Consider the following 21,042-nt stretch of genomic DNA (forward strand, 5'->3'; position numbering starts at 1 on the left):
CCTGCCATTGTAGCTTGAAAGCAGCCATAGGCAATACATAAATGAATGAGTATATATTCCAATAAAACTTTATTTACATAAACAGCGGGCTTGATTTGGCCCATGGGCATTAGTTTACTTGACTCCTGGTGTAGGAGGAAAAGAAGTAAAACCAACTTGTAAATATGAAAGTAAAATTGGAAGATATTTCGAAAATGTCTTTTATTAAATTTATTTCTTCAAAACATACATTCTAATGGTGTAAGCAGTAAATAAGAAAACAGGTTTGTAAGAACATGCGATTTACAGTGTATGTTCTTATATAATTACAATTGGTAAATACTGATAAACTTTATATTTTATGAGATATGAAACCCTATAGAAATTAAGACTGATCTAAAATTAAAGAAAGCTGTTTTTGTTTTTTTTGTAAAAATTTAAAATAATTCCGTGAAGTGGATATAATAGTAGAAATGGTCTCACAGTCATTATTTTAAATTATTATTTTATTTATAATTATTAATTTCTAGAGTGAAAAATGGATGACCCCATGATATATTAACCATTAAACACAAATAATATTAGAATATTCCATGACAAACTGAATAGTTTTGGATAACAAATTAAACTGTTTATCTGCAGAATTTACTCCATTAACATCACACTCTCACACACTTTATTTAATAAACAAATGACTGCAAGGAAATTTATTTTTTATTTTACATAGATAACTTCATTCAGAGGACCAAGCAGCGATATAATAATCCCAGGTCTCTTTCAACAAAGATAAATCTGTCTGACATGCAGATGGAAATCAAGCTGAGGCCCCCTTATCAAATATCCATGTGTGAACTGGGGTCAGCCAATGGAGTCACATCTGCATTTTCTGTTGACTATAAAGGTGCTGGTAAGATTTCTTCTGGTGAGTTATGGATCTCAATTATTTCATTAAAAAAACAAACTTTAATAAGAACTGAATAACTCTTGAAAATGAATTACTTTTTTCCTACTATTTTAAAGCAAGTACCTGAGAGAATATAGACATTTAAAGTAATTCTTTTCCCCAGTGTTTTATACAGTAATCCACCAGATATGTGACTAATCAGGAAAATACTTTTAAATAGCAATCTCAGATGAACTCTAAAGTTTTTCTAGAGATGAATAATTGTAATATGTTAATGTACATGTAAAGTGCTTTGCATTATGTCAAACTGAGTACATTCAAGGCCAGATTTCTTGACTACCACAGAAAATGGGATCATCTACTTGAACCTCCTCTTCCAAATAAGAAATACCATCCTTAACAGTTGTGACAGATTGAAAACTTCTGCTTAAAAATGGAAACCTCATTGTTGTATAAGGCAGCTTGTGCCATTGTTGAATTTCTTGTTTAAAAAATTCTTCATTGTATTTTGAGCTAAAGTCTGTTCCCTGTAATATTGACCTGTTTGTCTAAGTTCTGTGACTTTTCCTTGCTTTTTAGCTATACCAGAAAAGCACTTCAGAACTTTGAAATCAGCAACTCTGTCTCCTTTCTATCCTATTAGTAAGATCAACTCATATATAATCAGTTTCTTTAGCCTTTTGGCCTGTGACATTTTAAAACCTCCCCAACCTGGAAGTTTCCTCTGCATGTGCTTTAGTTTGTTAGTATTCTTCAAATGTGGCATTCAGGAATGAACACAACATTTCTTGGGCTGATTAATACAAATTATGGGAGAAAGAGGGATGCACATTTCATTAAAATAATCCACTCAGGAAACAGACCAGAAAACAGACCAGTACTAATAACAAGCCCCAGGAGAGAGGGGATGGATCAGTATTCAGAGTTGTTACAATTCAGCGTTCTCTAAGATGCCCAATTTCCAACAAAAAATTATAAGACATGCAGAGGAAGAGGAAAGTATAATCCATATACTAGGGGAAAAAAGCAGGCAATAGAAACTGCCTGTGAGACTAATCAGATGTCAGATTTAACAAAGACTTTGAAGTAGGCATTTTAACTATGTTCAAAGAACTAAAGGAAATTATGACTAAAGAAGGAAGGTATAACAATGATGTTATACAAAATAGACAATATCAATAAAGAGATAGAAATTAAAAAAAATTTTTTAATGTTTATTTTTGAGAGAGACAGAGTTTAAGTGGGAGAGGGACAGAGAGAGAGAGGGAGACACAGAATGGAAACAGGCTCCAGGCTCTGAGCTGTCAGCACAGAGCCTGATGCGGGACTGGAACTCACAGACTGTGAGATCATGACCTGAGCCGAAGTTGGACGCCCAACTGACTGAACCACCCAGGCGACCCAAGAGATAGAAATTTTAAAGAAAAAGAACCAGGAGGAATTTCTGGAATTGAACAATACACCTGAAATAAAAAATTTACTAGTGGGGGTCAAGAGTAGATTTGAACTGGCAGAAGAAAGAATTAGCAGACTTGAAGATAGATCAATAGAGATTATTTAATCTAAAGAAAAGAGAAAAAAGAATGAAGAAAAATGAACTTAGGAAAATATGGGGCACTTAAGCACATCAACATATGCATGATGGGAGAACCAGAAGGAGAGGAGAGAAATAAAGAAGCAGAAACAGTATTTGAAGAAATAATAGCTAAAAAGTTTCCAAATTTACTCAAAAATGTGCTCCTCCAGGAAGTTCAATGAGTTCCAGATAACCATGCAAGAAATCCACAAATAGATGAATCCTATTAAAAATGCTGAAAGACCAGAGCACCTGGGTGGCTCAGTTGGTTAAGCGTCTGACTCGATTTCAGCTTGGGTCATGATCTCATGGTTGTAAGATTGAAACCCACCTCTACATTCAGCACACAGCCTGCTTAAGATTCTCTCTCTCCCTTCCTCTGCTCCTCTTCTCTGCTTACTCTCTCTCTCTCTCTCAAAAACAAAATGCTGGAAGACCAAGACAATGAGAAAATCTTGAAAGCAGCAAGAGAAAAACAACTTGTCACTTATAAGGAACCCCAATGAGGTTAACAGCTGACTTCTCAACAGAAACAGTGGAGATCAGAAAGTCACAGGACAGCATGTTCAAAATGCTCAGAGGAACAAAAAAACTATCAGTTAAGAATCCTATGTATGACAAAGCTATCTTTTTGTTGTTGCTGTTTATTGTTTTTGAGAGAGAGTGCACGTGTGTGAGTGAGGGATAGGCAGAGAGAGGGGGAGAGCGAGAATCCCAAGCAAGTTCCATGCTTTTAGCGCAGAACCTGACACAGGGCTCAATCTTACGAACTGTGAAATCATGATCGAGCTGAGATCGAGAGTTGGGCATTCAACCGACTGAGCCACCCAGGCACCCCAGCCAGCAAAGCTGTCTTTCAAACGTAAGGTGAAATAAAGACATTTGCAGATAAGCAGTAGCTGAGAGAATTTTTGCTGGCATACTCAAAAGAAATACTAAAGGAAGTTCTTCAGGCTGAAAGCAGGTGATCTAGACAATAATTTGAATCCACACCAAAAAAATATCAAAGAGCAATAGTGAAGGTAATTATAAAAGACAGTTATTTTTCTTTTCTCTTTTGTTCACTGGTGTAAAAAGCAATCGTTTAAAACTATATATAATGTATTATTGAGTCTGTAACATATAGAAATGAAATATATATTTTGCATAACAGCACAGAGGAGGTGGATGGGAGCAAAGGTGCATTAGGCTAAGGAAATGACTCCAGATGGTAATTTGAATACACAGGAACAAATGAAGAAAGCCATAAGTGATAATAATTCATATTAATAAAACTTACAAAAATATAATTGCTGTCCTTAGCTTCTTTGAAAGACATAAAATTATGTAATGTTATGACTATAACTGTATTTTGGTGTTTGTAATGTTTATAATATATATATCACAATACCACAGAAAGGGAAGAAAGAGGATAGAGCTATATAGGAGTAATGTTTCGATAGCTCATTGGAATTAAGTTAGTATAAATATTAAGCTGTTTCTGATGAGATGTATATGATAAGTACTAGAGTAGCCACTAAGCAAATCACTCAAAAAATAGTAAAAATCATTAAAAATATTAAAGTAATGCAGTATCCACTTAATGCAAGGTTAGCAGTAAAGGAGAAATAGAACAAAGGACATGTGACATATAGAAGTAAGTAAAATGGCTGATGTAAATCCTCTATGTCAATAATAACTAATGTGATTGAATTTAAAAGTGTCACTGAATGAAACATTCCAATCAAAAGTTAGATATTATAAAAGTAGATTAGAAAAATAAAAAGAGATTGAAAGTAAAAGGAATAAAAAAGATACATAATGCAAATAGCAACCAATTGATGGAATAGCTTTTTGATAGTAGACAAAATAGACTTTAAGGCAAAAATTGCTACTGGAGATACAGAAGGACATTTTATAATGATAAATGGTTAAGGTATAACAATTATAAATATATGTGCATTTAACAACAGAGCTCCCAAATATGTGGCGCAAAACCTGCCAGAAATGAAGGGAGAAACAGACAGTTAAACATAGTTGAAGGCTTAATATCCAACTTCCAATAATGGATGGAACTAGGCAGAAGATAAGGAAATAGAAGATTTGAACAATGCCATAAACCAACTGGGTCTAACAACTACGGAACACTCCATTCAACATTAGAAAATACATTTTTTTATATGGTTATTTTTGAGAGAGAGCATGTGTGTGGGGGGGAGAGAGCAAATCCCAAACAGGCTCTGCACTGTCAGCACAGAGCCCAATACTGGGCTCAGCCTCACAAACCTGAGATCATAACCTGAGCCGAAATCAAGAATTGGATGCTTAACTAACTGAGTCACCCAGGCACCCCTAAAAAATACATTCTTTTTTTTTTTAATGTTTATTTATTTTTGAGACAGAGAGAGACAGAGCATGAACAGGGGAGGGCCAGAGAGAGAGGGAGACACAGAATCTGAAACAGGCTCCAGGCTCTGAGCTGTCAGCAGAGAGCCCGACGCGGGGCTCGAACTCACGGACCGCGAGATCATGACCTGAGGCGAAGTCGGACTCCTAACCGACTGAGCCACCCAGGCGCCCCTAAAAAATACATTCTTAATTGCACATGGAAATTCTCCTCTGAGATAGACTTTATGCTGAGCCAGTTGAAAAAAAAAACCTTCATAAATTTAACAGGTCAAAGATAATACAGAGCAAGTTCTATAACTACAGTGGAATGAAATTAGAAATTAATAGCAAAAAAGAATTTTGGAAACTCATAAGTATATGGAAATTAAACAATATATTCCTAAATAATGAATGGATTAAAGAAGAAATTGAAAGGGGGATTTATACTTGGAGATGAATGAAGGTGAAGACAACATAATAAATTCTGAGTTGTTGCTATAAGTTGTACTTAGAGGAAATTTTATAACTATCAGTACCTGTATTTTTTAAAAAGGAAGATCTCAAGTGAATACTTTAACCATCTGCCTAAAGATACTGGAAAAAAGAAAAGCAAATTAAACCTAGAATAAGGAGGAGGAAGGAAATAATAAAGATTGGAGCGAAAATGAAAAAGAAAATAGGATAGGAAAAATCAATAAAACCAAAAACTGGTACTTTGAAATGATTAACAAAACAAACTTTTAGTTAGATTGACCAAAAAAAAAAAAAAAAAAAAAAAAGGAAAAAAGAAATTACTGGAACCAGAAATGAAAAAGGACATTTCTTTTGATCTTATAAAGGATTTTAAAGGAACACTGTGAACAGCTGTATGCCAATGAATTAGACAACTTTGATGAAATGAACATATTTCTAGAGATACACTACTGAAACTGACTCAAGAAGAAATAAATAATCTGAATAGACTTAACAAGAATAGGGATTAAATTAGTAATAAATTACTGACAAAACCCTAGGCTGAAATGGCTTCACTGGAGCTTTTTACCAAACAGTTTAAGAATTAACCAATTCTTTACAAATTCTTCCAAAAAAATAGAAGAGTGGGAACACTTTTCAACCCATCTGTGAGGCCAATATTATCCTAATCCCAAACCAGATAAAGATATCACAAGAAAAGAAAACTACAGACTAATATCTCTTATGAATATGGACAGCAGTCCTCAACAAATGCTAGCAAACCAAATCCATCAACATACAAAAATGACTATGTACCATGACCAAGTGGGATTAATCCAACAATGAAAGGTTGGTTTGACATAAAAAATCAGTTAATGTAATACACAACAGTAATAAAATAAAAACCAAAAGCACATGATCATCTCAGTAGATCAAGAAAAAGCATTTGACAAAATCCAGCAGACTTTCATTATTAAAAATACTCAACAAACTAGGAATAGAAAGAAACTTCATCAACCAGATAAAAGGCATCTACAAAAAACCCACAGCTAGACTCATACTTAATGGTGAAAAACTGATGCTTTCTTCTAAGATCAGGAACAAGATAAGGATGTCTGCTCTTACTACTTCTATTCAACATGGTACTGGAGGTTCTAGACAGGGCAGTTAAGGAAGGAAAAGGAAGAAAAAAGCATCTGATTGCAAAGGAAGAACTAAAATAACTCTTCATATATGACATGATCTTGAATATAAAGAGTCCTAAAGAAGCCACTGAAAAACTATTAAAACCAGCGGTTTTAGCATGGTTGGAGGATACAAGATCAGTGTATAAAAATCGACTGTATTCTGTATGCTACTAATGAACAATCTGAAAATGAAATTAAGAAAATCCAAGCAATTACTGGATGAGACAAGACAGATTATACTTTCTATTGTTTGCAATTTAAAAGAAAGAAAATCCCTTACAATAAAACTACAAAACATAGAAATTAAAGAAAATCTAAGTTCATGGAAAGAGGTCCCATGTTCATAGAGTAGAAGACAGTATTGTTAAAAATGGCTGTACGTCTCCAGTTGATTTATAGATTCAATGAAATCTCTATGAAATAGCTATATTTTTGGCAGAAATTGACAAGTGGATCCTAAAATTCACTTGGAAATACAAGGGACCAAAAATAGTCAAAATAATCTTGAAAAAGAACAAAATTGGAAGATTCACACTTCCAAACATACTACCAAGCTAGGTAATCAAAACTATGTAGTTCTGGTTTAAGGACAACAAAATAGAGTTGAGAGTACAGAAATAAACCCTTAGTTTATGGTCAATTAATTTTTAACAAGGATGCCAGGACAATGGTGAAAGAATAAACTTTACAATTGATGCTGGGACAAGTGGATGTCCACATATAAAGGAATGAAGTTGGACCCCTGCCGTGAGTTCGAGCCCCGCATTGGGCTCTGTGCTGACAGCTCAGAGCCTGGAGCCTGTTTCGGATTCTGTGTCTCCCTCTCTCTGACCCTCCCCCATTCATGCTCTGTCTCTCTCTGTCTCAAAAATAAATAAACGTTAAAAAAAATTAGAAATGGAACAAAGACCTTAATTTAACAGTAAAAACTATAAACCTCTTAGAAGAAAACATAGATGTAAATTTTTGTGACTTTGTATTAGGCAACGTTTTTTTTTTTTTTTATTTGACACCAAAAGTGCAATGAAAAAAGAAAAATTAATTAAGGTGGACTTCATCAAAGTTAAAAATTGTATTCTTCAAAAAGACACTGTCAATAAACTGAAAAGACATTTCACAGACAAATCATATATCTTCTAAAGGATTTGTGTCCAGAATATGTAAATCACACAACAATAAAAAGATAACAGTCCAATTTTAAAACGAGAAAAGGATTTGAATAGATATTTCTACAAAGAAAATGTGCAACTGGCTAATTAATACATGAAAAGATGGTCAACATTATTAGTCATAGTGAAATACAAAGCAAAATGATAGGAGGTACCTCTTCACACCCACTAGATGGCTATAATTAAAAAAAAACTAACAAGTGTTAGCAAGGATGTGGAGAAATTGGAACCATCCTATATTGCTGGTAGGATTGTGAAATGATGAGCTGCTTTGGAAAATAGTTTGGAAGTTCCTCAAAAAGGTAAACATAGAGTTACCACATGGCCTCGCAGTTCTACTCTGAGGTACATACCCCAGAGAGTTGAAAATGTAAGTCTAAATAAAAACGTGTACATGCATATTTATAGCACTATTATTCATAGCAACCAAAAAGTTGAAATATCCAAGCATCCATCAGCTGATGAATGAATAAAAAAAATGTGACATAAGCATGCAACAGAATATTATGGAGGAAAAAAGGAATGAAGTATTGATGCATGGGACGACATGGGTGAACCTTAAAAACATTATGTTAAGTGAAAGAAGCCAGGTATGAAAGGCCACATATTTATAGTTTTATTTATACAAAATGTCCAGAATAGGCAAATCTATAGAGACAGAAAGTAGCTTAGTGGTTGACAGAGGAGTTGGGAGGGGTACAGGGAAATAGGCAGTGACTACTAATGGTTATGAGATTTCTTTTTGGAGTGATGAAAATTATGGAATTAGATAATGATTGCATGATTCTGTAAATGTACTAAAAACTTGTGAATTATATATACCACTAAAGGGCAAATTTTATTGTATTCAGATAATATTTCAATTTTTAAAATCAATAGTTAATGAGAGTTACTACTTTGAAGACTTCTACTTCCAGTAGTGATGCAGTAGGTAATTCAGACCAATAGTTTCACAAAATACATGTAGGAAAGCTGAGTAGAATGTATATATTCTATATAATATGTAGGTCTAATATGATACAGAATTTAATTTAAAATATAATCTTCCTGAAGTCTTTGGAGATCCAACAAGATTATTAAGAATTACTGGTGGAGGTCTAAAGAGATGAACTTAATGTTTGGAGCTACTTTTGCCAATTCTAGAGGGAACAGCTGATAGCCACCCAAGACTAGGGAGACAGGGATTAGAAAGCAGGGCCCACCAAGCTGATGAACCTTATGAGCAACCTCCAGCTTTTGGTGTGGACCTTGGATGTCCGTGCTCTAGGAATGTGAGTAGACAGGAAGATGAAGTAGACAGGCTTTTTATCAGGACTGCAGCTTAGTCTTGAATCATACTGGTCTTTAAAATTGGATTTAGCAGATTCCATAGTGATGTGCTCCAAAGATCCTGGCAGAAGCAAACAAGTGCCTTTCCTAGAATAGTCACATAAACTTCAGATTGTATCTACAACAGTATTTTGAAAATAGAGTGTTTGGTAAACAGTGAAGTAACCAGGCATAAATAACCAGGCACTTGGAGAGATTAGGCTACATGAACATGAACAATTACACACACACACACACACACACACACAGTCTCATAGGAGTCATGGAAGTCAGAGGACAACTTAATGATATCTTCCAAAGCATAAAAGAAAATAACTGCAAATGTGGAATTCTGTGCTTGACAAAAATATACTGAAAGAATGAAGGGGCAAGAGTGGATATCCTTTCAGTGTTCCTGATCTTACCAATTTATATAACTGCTTTTTTTATCAGGTTCAGAAAATTCTCTTATATTCCCAGTTTGATAAGTGGTTTATATCAGGAAGTTGTATTTTGTCAAATGCTTTGTCTACATTTATTGAAATGGTTATATGATTTTTCTTCTTAAAGTCTTTATGTGGTAAATTACATTGATTGCTTTTCAAATGTTAGACCAACCTTGCATTTTTGTGATAAAACCCCACTTGGTCATGATATATTACCATTTTTATATATTTGTCAGATTCAATCTGCTAAAATATTTTAAGTTTATTTATTTTGAGAGAGAGAGAACATGAGCAAGTAGGGGAGGGGCAAAGAGAGAGGAAGAGAGAGAATCCCAAGGAGGCTCTGCACAGAGACATGGGGCTTGAATCCACAAACTGTGAGAGCAGGACCTGAGCTGAAACCAAGAGTCGGGGGCTTAACTGACTGAGCTACCCAGGTGCTCCCCAATTTTGTAAAATCTTATATTTTGGTGCCTCAATTTGCTAAAATATTTTACATTTATTTTCCTGAGGGAATTGGTTTGTGGTTTTCCTTTTTTGTAATTGTCTAGTTTTACTGTCAGGATAAAATTGGCCTCAGAGTAAATTGAGAGGCATTCCCTCTTCAATTTTTTTGGGAAAGGTTTCTGTAGAAATTTTATTTCTTTTTTGTTCAGTATGTGGAAAGAACCCTTTTGAGCCTCTGGTTTTCTTTGAGGAAAGGCTTTTAGCTACAAACGAATTTTTTTTTTTTTTTGATGGATGTAGGGTTATTCAAGTTACCTATTTCTCCTTAAGTGAGTTTTAGTAGTTTGTTTCTTTGAAGAAATCTGTCCATCTCAGATGCCAACTTTTTTGGCATAAAGTTAATATTCTCTTATCCCTGTAATGTCTGTAGAATTGTAGTTTACAACCATTCCCGTTTATGATGTTGGAAATTTTTGTCTTCTGCATTTTTCTTCTGATCATTCTTATTAGAGTTTAGCATTTTTGATATTCTCAAAACACCACCTTTTGGTTTCATTGACTTTTTATTGTTTTTGTTTTTTATTTAATTGGTTTTAATCTGATTTTTATTACTTCCTATATTCTTAGGGTTTAATATGCTCTTCTTTTTCTAGGTTCTTAAGATAGAAGTTGAGGTTATTTTTTTAAAAAGTTGGGGCGCCTGGGTGGCGCAGTTGGTTAAGCGTCCGACTTCAGCCAGGTCACAATCTCGCGGTCCGTGAGTTCGAGCCCCGCGTCAGGCTCTGGGCTGATGGCTCAGAGCCTGGAGCCTGTTTCTGATTCTGTGTCTCCCTCTCTCTCTGCCCCTCCCCCGTTCATGCTCTGTCTCTCTCTGTCCCAAAAATAAATAAACGTTGAAAAAAAAAATAAAATAAAAAATAAAAAGTTGAGGTTATTTTTTGAGATCTTATTTCTTTTCTAATAGGCATTTAGTAGTATATATTTCCCTCTAAATATTGTTTTAGCTGCAGTCATAAATTTTAATATATTGTATTTTCACCTTCATTCTGTTTAAAATGATTTTTGATTTCCCTTTTGATTGCTTTTATGATCCATGGGTTATTTAGAAAAGTGTTATATAATTTTAAGTATTTAAGTATTTTTCAGACATCTTTCATTTTTTAATCTCTAACTTCATTGTGGTCAGATAACAAATTTTGTATGATTTTAATCCCTTTAATTTATTGAGACTTGTTTTGCTCTCTCAGAATGTGTTCTATTTTGGCCATTTTTCTGTGTTATGTGTTGAAAAGAATGTGTATAATTGTAGGGTGGAGTGTTCTATAAGTGTCATAAAGATCAAGTTGGTTGATACTGTTCAAATCTTTTGTATGCTTTCTGATTTTCTGTCTACTTCTGTCAATTACTGAAAAAGTTGTGTTGAAATGTCTGACTAGATTTGTGCATTTATATCTTTCTCCTTTTAGGTCTGTCAGTTTTTATTTTATATATTTTATAGCTTGTTAAATATTTAGGATTGTTCTTTTGGTGTATAGACTTCTTTGTCAGTTTGAAATGACCTTTATTCCTAGTAATAATCTTAATTCTGCAATCTATTTTATTAATACAGCCATTCTAACTTCTTTTTTAAGTGTTGGAATGATTTATCTTTTTCTGTCATTTTTCTTTTAACCACTGTGTCTTTCTGTTTACAGTGATTTCTTGTAGGTATTATTTAGTTGGGTCTGTTGGGAAAAAATCCAGGTTGATCATATCTGCTTTTTATTTAGGTGTTTAGACCACTTAAATTTAATGTGATGGTGATGATGATGATGATGATGATTTTAATAATGTGATTATTGATGTGGTTGTGTTTAAACCTACCATCTTGGCTATTTTCTTTTTATCCAGACTGGTTTTGGTCATCTTTCTCTTTTTCTGCCTATTTTTTGATCCATTTTCTGTTCTGTATTGACTTATACCTCTTTGTTTCATTTGTTTTTACAGTTGCTTTAGGGTTTATAGAATATATCTGATATTTCATGGTAGGGCCACTAGGTTTAAGCCAGGAACTACTTCTCAAATTGAAAACAGTTTTTTGTTTTTTTGTTTTTCTTGGGGTTTTTGTTTGTTGGTTTGTTTGTTTTTTGCTTACAGGCCATGTCATTGCTTCAAAACCCAGGAACCTTTTTTATGATTCTTTCTTTCCAAATTTGCTACAGAATTAAAACATTGTCTCTTCTTTTTATATTTTGGACACCATTAGATAACATGAGGCCTAAGGACTGAGTGGCAAAGTGTCCTGTAATGCAGTCTCAATCTTTCTGTTGCTTTGGCTCTCCTCAACCATTTTCATTACAGTGAACATGTTGGAGCAGTGTACCCAAGTCTAGTAATGTTGCTTTTGAAAACTAGAAAGGCATACTCAGCAGTGTATCTTTTCTTAGTGGTGTGGATTGCACGGTGCAACTTAATCTTTACTTTCACTATCCCCTAGACTTTTAACCACCAGGTACTTGACTGAAGGCGGTAGGCTTCTATAATTTTATTATTTTCCACACTTGGGCATACATGTATCATCCCAGGGTATCTAACCTAAGGCATAAACTATCTTTTCTTCAGATCCTATCAGCATGGGGTCATCAACAAAGTGAGCCAATATAATGTTATATGAGGTGTTAAATGTTGGGTCCTTGTTCAGGGTGCCTGGGTGGCTCAGTCAGTTGAGCATCTGACTTCGGCTCAGTTCATGATCTCGTGGTTTGTGAGTTTGAGCCCCACGTCAGGCTCCGTGCTGACAGCTTGGAGCCTGGAGCCTGCTTCGGATTCTGTGTCTCCCTCTCTCTCTGCTCCTCCCCTGCTCACACTCTGTCTCTCTCTCAAAAATAAATACTAAAAAAAAATTAAAAAAAAAAAAGATGTTGGGTCCTTGTAGGCCAAGAGTCAACAGAATTTTTTTTGTAAGTGACCAGATAGCAAATATTTTAGGTTTTACAGGCTAAATGGTCTCTGTTGCAACTACTCCACTCTACTAGTATCGTACAAAAACAACCGTAGTCATTATGTAAAAGAATAGGTGAAGCTGTGTTGCAGTAAGGCTTTGTTTGCACAAATAGGTGGTGGGTTAGATTTGGCCTGTGGGTCATAGTTTGCCAACTCCTGCTATAGACTAATCTCTGGCTCAGAGTTGATATAACCTAGTGGCAATATAGTGAATATACTGCTATCTCTATCAAGTAAAAGCAAAAATGATTCTGATTTTCTTTTAATTAGGATAGAGAGAAAAGTGTTAGCAAATTAGTACCTACATGTTATGAAATTAATTGATCCATATGGAGACTGTGTCTGGAAAAGCATGCAGTTGGAACCCACAGTAATATGTTGTCATCCTCTAAGACACTTCCATTTTGGAACCTTCAACTGGAGTAAATAGGTGTGTAGTAGGAATCACCATCTGTGCATATATTAAGAAGCTTTGGATGATGACACGGATTTCTACAGTTACTTTAGGGAATAATATTTTGATCAGGTTTGGGTAGGGGAAGCTCCAAGACTTATCTTGGCCTTTTCTTCTCTAAAGGTTTAATTCCATAGGTCTAGCAGTCAATGTTACTGCCAGAATATCTGTACATTAATGTACACACTCAGGATCTAGAAGATCAATTTTTTTTTCAATATATGAAGTTTATTGTCAAATTGGTTTCCATACAACACCCAGTGCTCATCCCAAAAGGTGCCCTCCTCAATACCCATCACCCACCAACTCCTCCCTCCCACCCCCCATCAACCTTCAGTTTGTTCTCAGTTTTTAAGAGTCTCTTATGCTTTGGCGCTCTCCCACTCTAACTTCTTTTTTTTTTTTTTCTTCCCCTCCCCCATGGTCTTCTGTTAAGTTTCTCAGGATCCACATAAGCGTGAAATCATACGGTATCTGTCTTTCTTTGTATGGCTTATTTCACTTAGCATCACACTCTCCAGTTCCATCCATGTTGCTACAAAAGGCCATATTTCATTCTTTCTCATTGCCACGTAGTACTCCATTGTGTATATAAACCACAATTTCTTTATCCATTCATCAGTTGATGGACATTTAGGCTCTTTCCATAATTTGGCTATTGTTGAGAGTGCTGCTATAAACATTGGGGTACAAGTGCCGCTATGCATCAGTACTCCTGTATCCCTTGGGTAAATTCCTAGCAGTGCTATTGCTGGGTCATAGGGTAGGTCTATTTTTAATTTTCTGAGGAACCTCCACACTGTTTTCCAGAGGGGCTACACCAGTTTGCATTCCCACCAACAGTGCAAGAGGGTTCCCGTTGCTCCACATCCTCTCCAGCATCTATAGTCTCCTGATTTGTTCACTTTAGCCACTCTGACTGGCGTGAGGTGATATCTGAGTGTGGTTTTGATTTGTATTTCACTGATGAGGAGCGACGTTGAGCATCTTTTCATGTGCCTGTTGGCCATCTGGATGTCTTCTTTAGAGAAGTGTCTATTCATGTTTTCTGCCCATTTCTTCACTGGGTTCTTTGTTTTTCGGGTGTGGAGTTTGGTGAGCTCTTTATAGATTTTGGATACTAGCCCTTTGTCCGATATGTCATTTGCAAATATCTTTTCCCATTCCGTTGGTTGCCTTTTAGTTTTGTTGGTTGTTTCCTTTGCTGTGCAGAAGCTTTTTATCTTCATAAGGTCCCAGTAGTTCAATTTTGCTTTTAATTCCCTTGCCTTTGGGGATGTGTCCAGTAAGAAATTGCTACGGCTGAGGTCAGAGGTCTTTTCCTGCTTTCTCCTCTAGGGTTTTGATGGTTTCCTGTCTCACATTCAGGTCCTTTATCCATTTTGAGTTTATTTTTGTGAATGGTGTGAGAAAGTGGTCTAGTTTCATCCTTCTGCATGTTGCTGTCCAGTTCTCCCAGCACCATTTGTTAAAGAGACTGTCTTTTTTCCACTGGATATTCTTTCCTGCTTTGTCAAAGATTAGTTGGCCATACGTTTGTGGGTCTAGTTCTGGGGTTTCTATTCTATTCCAGTGGTCTTGTGTGTCTGTTTTTGTGCCAATACCATGCTGTCTTGATGATTACAGCTTTGTAGTAGAGGCTAAAGTCTGGGATTGTGATACCTCCTGCTTTGGTCTTCTTCTTCAAAATTATTTTGGCTATTCGAGGCCTTTTGTGGTTCCATGTGAATTTTAGGATTGCTTGTTCTAGTTTTGAGAAGAATGCTGGTGCAATTTTGATTGGGATTGCATTGAATGTGTAGATAGCTTTGGGTAGTATTGACATTTTGACAGTATTTATTCTTCCAATCCATGAGCACGGAATGTTTTTCCATTTCTTTATATTAGAAGATCAACTTTTAATTTAGGATAGGGTCCATCCAAGTTGACCTACCAACAGACAGATTATGAAAAAGTCCATGTATTACTTGACTTCTGTAAGTCCCCACTTTAACCTGAAGACTGTAATGGTATCCTGGATCACCAGACAGCAGACACTTGAAAAACGGGGGGAATTTGGGATTTGATATTGTTCTAAGAAAGAGAAGTTTTTTTATTAAAGTAATACACAATTAGAACTTATTTTAATATTAACATAAAGTTTTCTTTTAATCCAGACCAAGCCTGCATAATATTTTCTGTAGTCTCTGAGTTTAAGTATGTTTTCCTATTTTAGCTTTTTTGTTTTCCTAAATAAAATTATTTACTTTATTTTGGAGTCTGGTTAATAGTTTTTTTTTTTTTTTTTAAATTTTTTTTTCAACTTTTATTTATTTTTGGGACAGAGAGAGACAGAGCATGAACGGGGGAGGGGCAGAGAGAGAGGGAGACACAGAATCGGAAACAGGCTCCAGGCTCTGAGCCATCAGCCCAGAGCCCGACGCGGGGCTTGAACTCACGGACCGCGAGATCGTGACCTGGCTGAAGTCGGACGCTTAACCGACTGCGCCACCCAGGCGCCCCTGGTTAATAGTTTTTTGACAGACATTACTTTTCAGGTCTTTTTCTCTGTTACATTTTGATTTCTTGACTTTTTTCTCTTTCTGACCTTTTGACTCCTCTTCCAACAGTCTAGCGTGAATTTTTTTCTCTATTATTATTTTCTGAAGTCTACATATACTGGATCAGAGGGTCAATATGTTAAGTTAAATACCATGTCATACTTTTACCTTTTTTGTTTTCTTTTTGAAACATTTTATTATGGAAAAAATTTAAACATATACAAAGTAAACAGAATGGTATAATGAACTCTTAGGTACTCATCACCCAGCTATAACTGTATCAGCATTTTGCCATTCTTGTTTCATCTGTATCTCTATCCACTCTGCACTCATCTACTTGATAATATATTTCTGTGATTCTTTAAGGGAAATTAGCACATACTAAAATGCACAAATCTTTGTCATGTGTTTTAGATACACAGATATATTTGTGTAAACCACACTCTGTTTTAAAGTAGAGATTTTATTATTCAAGTATGAAAGGTCAACAGATCAGAAGACATCTGCCACTGAAAAGGTAGTTTGTTATACTCCAGTCCCAAGAGAAGGGTGCGTACTACACCAGGGACCACGTGGGGAAGTGTTAGTGTTGGTCAGGAGGTAAAGGAGTGGGAGGAAAATGTGAGCAAGAGCCTCTTTTGTGTTTTCCCCAGGAAGGACCTGGAGGGGCAAGTTTAGGATTGGGTAGCTTCAATACTTCTAGCAGGCTCTGGGACATAGGGCTGTTCTTAGTTGTCTGATACTAAGGGGATGATTTGGCAGGGGGATAGTGGACCTGAGTCTGAGAGCCCCATAGAGGAGATAAAGTGTGGGCTGTGCATTAGGGAGTTTGGTTTTGAAAAGCACTCTTGCAGGTAAGTTGTTTGCTATCTCTAGGGATTAGGCCATCCTTTAGGGTCAGCAAGGCCCCAAGATATCAAAGCATCAGAAATACAGAATATGATAAAAAAACCTAATACATACCCCATCACAATATAGAACATTTCCATCTCCCCATGAAGGTCCTTCCTGTCTCTTCCAAATCTCTGCCCCCGCCCCCCCCCCCCCCCCCCCCCGACAACCATTGTTTGGATTTTTTACACTCAAGTTATTTTTAGTTTTGTTTGCTCTAGAACTTTATATAAACAAGATTATATAGTATGACTCCTGTGTTCAGCTTCTTTTAGTACAGTGTCATACAGTATGTCTCTGTAGTTTGATCCTTTTTATTGCCGAGTAGTAGTCATTGTATGAACGTGCCACAATCTGTTTATTCATTCTCCTGCTGATGGACATTCACTTGTTTCCAGTTTGGGATTATAAAGCTATTACAGACATCATCTTTTGTTGACAGGTTTTCATTTGTTTTGAATAAATATTAGCGGTGGAGCTTGCATGCATACACCAATAAGTAAAATAGGAGAGAAAATGTGATACATGTTCCAAGGGAGATCAACAGAGGGAAATAGGAAGTACCACTTTTAGGCCCTGGGGACTTGAAGGACATGCAGGCTTTTGACAGACGATGATAAGAAAGGGCCTCACTGATGAGAAGTGTGTTTTTAATACCATAAAATTAGTCTCATTCAGTCATAATTTAGCAATAAGTTATGCTCATTTAGATGGAACCGACCTGAAATTTCTCTTGAATGTTCCCAAACCTGTTTTTCCAGATATTTGGGGCATCATTGAATGACTATACCTCCTGAACTTTGTCCTTGCTCAAAGAATAGGCACTGTGGTATTACGAGGTTTGAAGGTTAGAATGGTACTATCTTCTTGAATCTTCATAATGACTGTTCTGGTATTCTCTTTCGTAATTTTTCCTTTCTCTTGACTCTTCTGTGTCCTTTTCACTGAATTTTTTCATTCCACCTATAAATGTATTAAAATCTCCCTTTTCCACCCCATTACGGAGGAAAAATAGTTATTTCTCAGTCCTAGTATATCTGTCAACTTGTCATCCTGTTAAACTGCAGTAGCATTCACTTAATGCTTCCATCTCTTACCATCAACAGTTATTTAACCTCTTGCAGTCCGAATTTTGTCTTCAACCGCTCCTCTGAAAGTTTTATAAAGGGTCAACAACCTTAGTCAATAAATCTAATAATCTTTTTATCTTTTTGAGTTCAGACTGTCTTTGGTCTGTCCATAGGTGTTGTTACCATATCTTTCTTCCAGATGTCCTCCCCTTCCTAGGCTTCATTAAGCTCTTTCCTCCTCTTGTTCTTCTACATCTGTCTTGCCTGACTCCTCTTCCTCTTGGTAAAGGTAGTGTTTACCAAGGATTTGCCCTTGGCCTACTTTCTTTAGTAATCTCACCCCAACCCTTCCTTTCAGAGGCAGACCTCATGTGTTTCTCCAGCTCCACTACTGTTCCATTCTTCCCTTGCTTGTGAAACATGCCTCATTATCACTACAAGTTTGAGATCTTTAAAATGTCTCCATTCTTTTTTTTTAAAGCTTTTTCTTTTCTTTTTTTTTTTTTTAATGTTTATATATTTTTGAGAGAGAGAGACAGAGCATGAGCAGGGGAGGGGCAGAGAGACAGAAGGAGACGCAGAATCCGAAGCAGGGTCCAGGCTCTGAGCTGTCAGCACAGAGCCTGACATGGGGCTCAAACTCACGGACCATGAGATCATGACCTGAGCCGAAGATGAACGCATAACTGACTGAGACACCTAGGCACCCCACAGTGTCTCCATTCTTGATCAAACCTGAGTTTCTTCTGGTGGGTTTGTTGGTAGCACCCTCATCTTTCCAATCATCCACACTTAAAACCTTGACATTTTCTTTGATTTTTTTCCCTTTTGTCCCCCATATCTAATTAGTTGCTATATCTACTAATTTTAACCCCTGTAATATATAATATTACTTACCTCTTTCTTCTTCATTCCTGCTGTCATTATCCTAATTTAGGCCCTTATTTCAGTCAGTCTTTTACAATGACTCTCTAATGAACTTCCTAAGGTAGATTTGTAGAAAGAGCATGGGCTTTGCAGTCTTACAGATAGACCCAAGTGCTAATTGTGAAGATGACACTTACTAGCTGTCTGACTTACAGCAAATTATTTAACTTCCATTTACCGATGAGAAAATTCAGACACCAAGTTAGTCATTCCTGCCTTATGAAACACTGCATTTTGAAGGATAAGTGGGATGATGCGTACCTAGCGAGAAAGCACTGAAAAAATAGTCTTCCTGCTTTTAATCTCTACAATCCATTAATAGATTAATATTCTTTAAGCATAGCTTTAATCATATCAGTCTTTTACTCTTCAGTGTTTCCCCATTGTCTAACTTGCTCATAATTTTTAGCCTCGTATTTCCAAATGTCTATAAATTTGCTTCAATCTCCCTTTCTGACCTTATTTCTTCCTACTCTTCATAAACATCGTTTTAAGTCAAACAAAACCGCTAGGAATGCCCAATGGCAAAGTGGTTAAGAGAATGCGTTGTATAGTCAGGCTACCTGGATTTACATCCCAATTCATTTACTTACTTTGGGCAAATTACTGAATCTCCCTAAAGCTTAGTTTCCTGTCTGAAAAGAACAGGGATAATTATAGTGTCTACTTCAGTGGATTCTTAGAAGGATGAAATGAGATATGCATATAAACACTTGTGCCTGGCATATTGAAGGCAGCCACTGTTAGTAGGATTGGCAGAGGTAGTAGTTATTTATGCTTTTATTATTTGTGTCTCATTTCCACTTCTATGCTAAACATTCTTTTGTCTGCATGAAATACCGTTCTTCCCATTTGTATCTGTCTAAATTTTAATCATCTTTAAAGATCTTCCCTGGTTTTCTTACCACCCCTATATCACCACCTTCCTCCTACTTATCTTTCCTTTTCAGAATTCCTTAACTCTGTTACTTTAGAATGCTTTACTTTCATAGGCTTATCTTTTTCCCTTCAAAAGACTTGAAGTATCTTGAGGGCAGATTGTGTAAATCATTTTTTGTAATCCCTTTTTTTTTTTTTTAAGTTTATTTATTTTGAGAGAGAGAAAGAGAGAACGGGGGAGGGGCAGAGAGAGAATCCCAAGCAGAGAATCCCAATCCCACACTGTCAGTGCAGAGCTGGACATGGGGCTTGATCTCACAAACCATGAGATAATGACCTGAGGCAAATGAAGAGTTGGATGCTTAACTGACTGAGCCACCCGGGGCCCCCATTTTTTGTATTTTCTAAAGCACAGCATCTTATACAGAATCGTGCCAAAGAATAATTGCTGAATAAATATATTAATTCTCTATAAGCAGTAGTGTTTTGGTTCCAAGAGATTTACTCTTCTTTAGGAACTTTTGTAAACTCTTCATTAATCATTGCTTCATGAAAAATTTAATTTTGTCTTGAAAATGCCATATTGGGCTCCAGGAGACTAATTAAAGAAAAGGCATTGTAGCAGAAGACAATAATAGCAAAAACAGAACAAAAACTGACCAGGTGACACTGCTTTGGATTCAGCAACATGTTTTTTTTTTCTACATTGCCTCTCATTGTTCCAAATCCACTCTGTACTTAGTAGTGCCTATCATAGTGCCAAATTGAAGTGTGAAGTAAGCATTTATGCATAATAACATCTAAAATTTATTTTACTGAAATAGAAAATAGCATATATCACATAATAAATACATTAAAATGTGATTAAGTATCTTATTCAGTTTGTTAACATGAGAAATTGTCCTTAAGGATTGTCACCCTCATGTGGTATATTGTTGAAATTTTTTCTTGGTAACCATGCCCACAGGTCCTGGTGGGGAAGGGGTGGGAGTGGGTGAATCTCTACTAGAGAATTTCTTTCCCACAGTGATTTGGCATAGCTCCAGTCTATCCTTCAGCATAATACATGCCTTGTCCTTTTTAAAAGAGGCTTGTCATTTGTTTTCATGCTTTTAAAAATATTTCTGGTCATTTGTAAATAATTTTAATAGTAAATAATAAATTGTATGCTATAATTATAAAGAGAGGTTCCAAGGCCAAGAGACAAATAGTAGAAACTTAATATTTATCTAGTCATATTATTTATTTCTTAAATAGATACTGATCAGCATATTAAAATGTTAATATTTTTCCATTCAAGAATGGCCCTTCTGTACCTAACCATATATAGCTGAGATTTTTAAATTATACTACAGCATATTATTTGTGTCTTTTTTGTAAGGTAAGCTTGTATATTTTATTTATTTTATTTTTTTAAAATATGAAATTTATTGTCAAATTGGTTTCCATTCAATACCCAGTGC

General features: G+C 35.8%; 1 protein-coding gene across 2 annotated transcripts in view; it reads left to right on the top strand.

Annotated features, from left to right (window-relative positions):
- Positions 1-21,042, top strand: part of SEC22A (SEC22 homolog A, vesicle trafficking protein) — an 81,649-nt gene that overhangs the window by 20,226 nt on the left and 40,381 nt on the right. For both annotated transcript variants that reach the window (XM_043594334.1, XM_043594333.1), the window contains one exon: positions 707-901. In XM_043594334.1, coding sequence (XP_043450269.1) covers positions 707-901 — 195 coding nt within the window. The remainder of the gene's footprint in view (positions 1-706; positions 902-21,042) is intronic.

The sequence above is a fragment of the Prionailurus bengalensis genome, chromosome C2 (genome assembly GCF_016509475.1).
Source record: "Prionailurus bengalensis isolate Pbe53 chromosome C2, Fcat_Pben_1.1_paternal_pri, whole genome shotgun sequence".
NCBI classification, from domain to species: domain Eukaryota; kingdom Metazoa; phylum Chordata; class Mammalia; order Carnivora; family Felidae; genus Prionailurus; species Prionailurus bengalensis.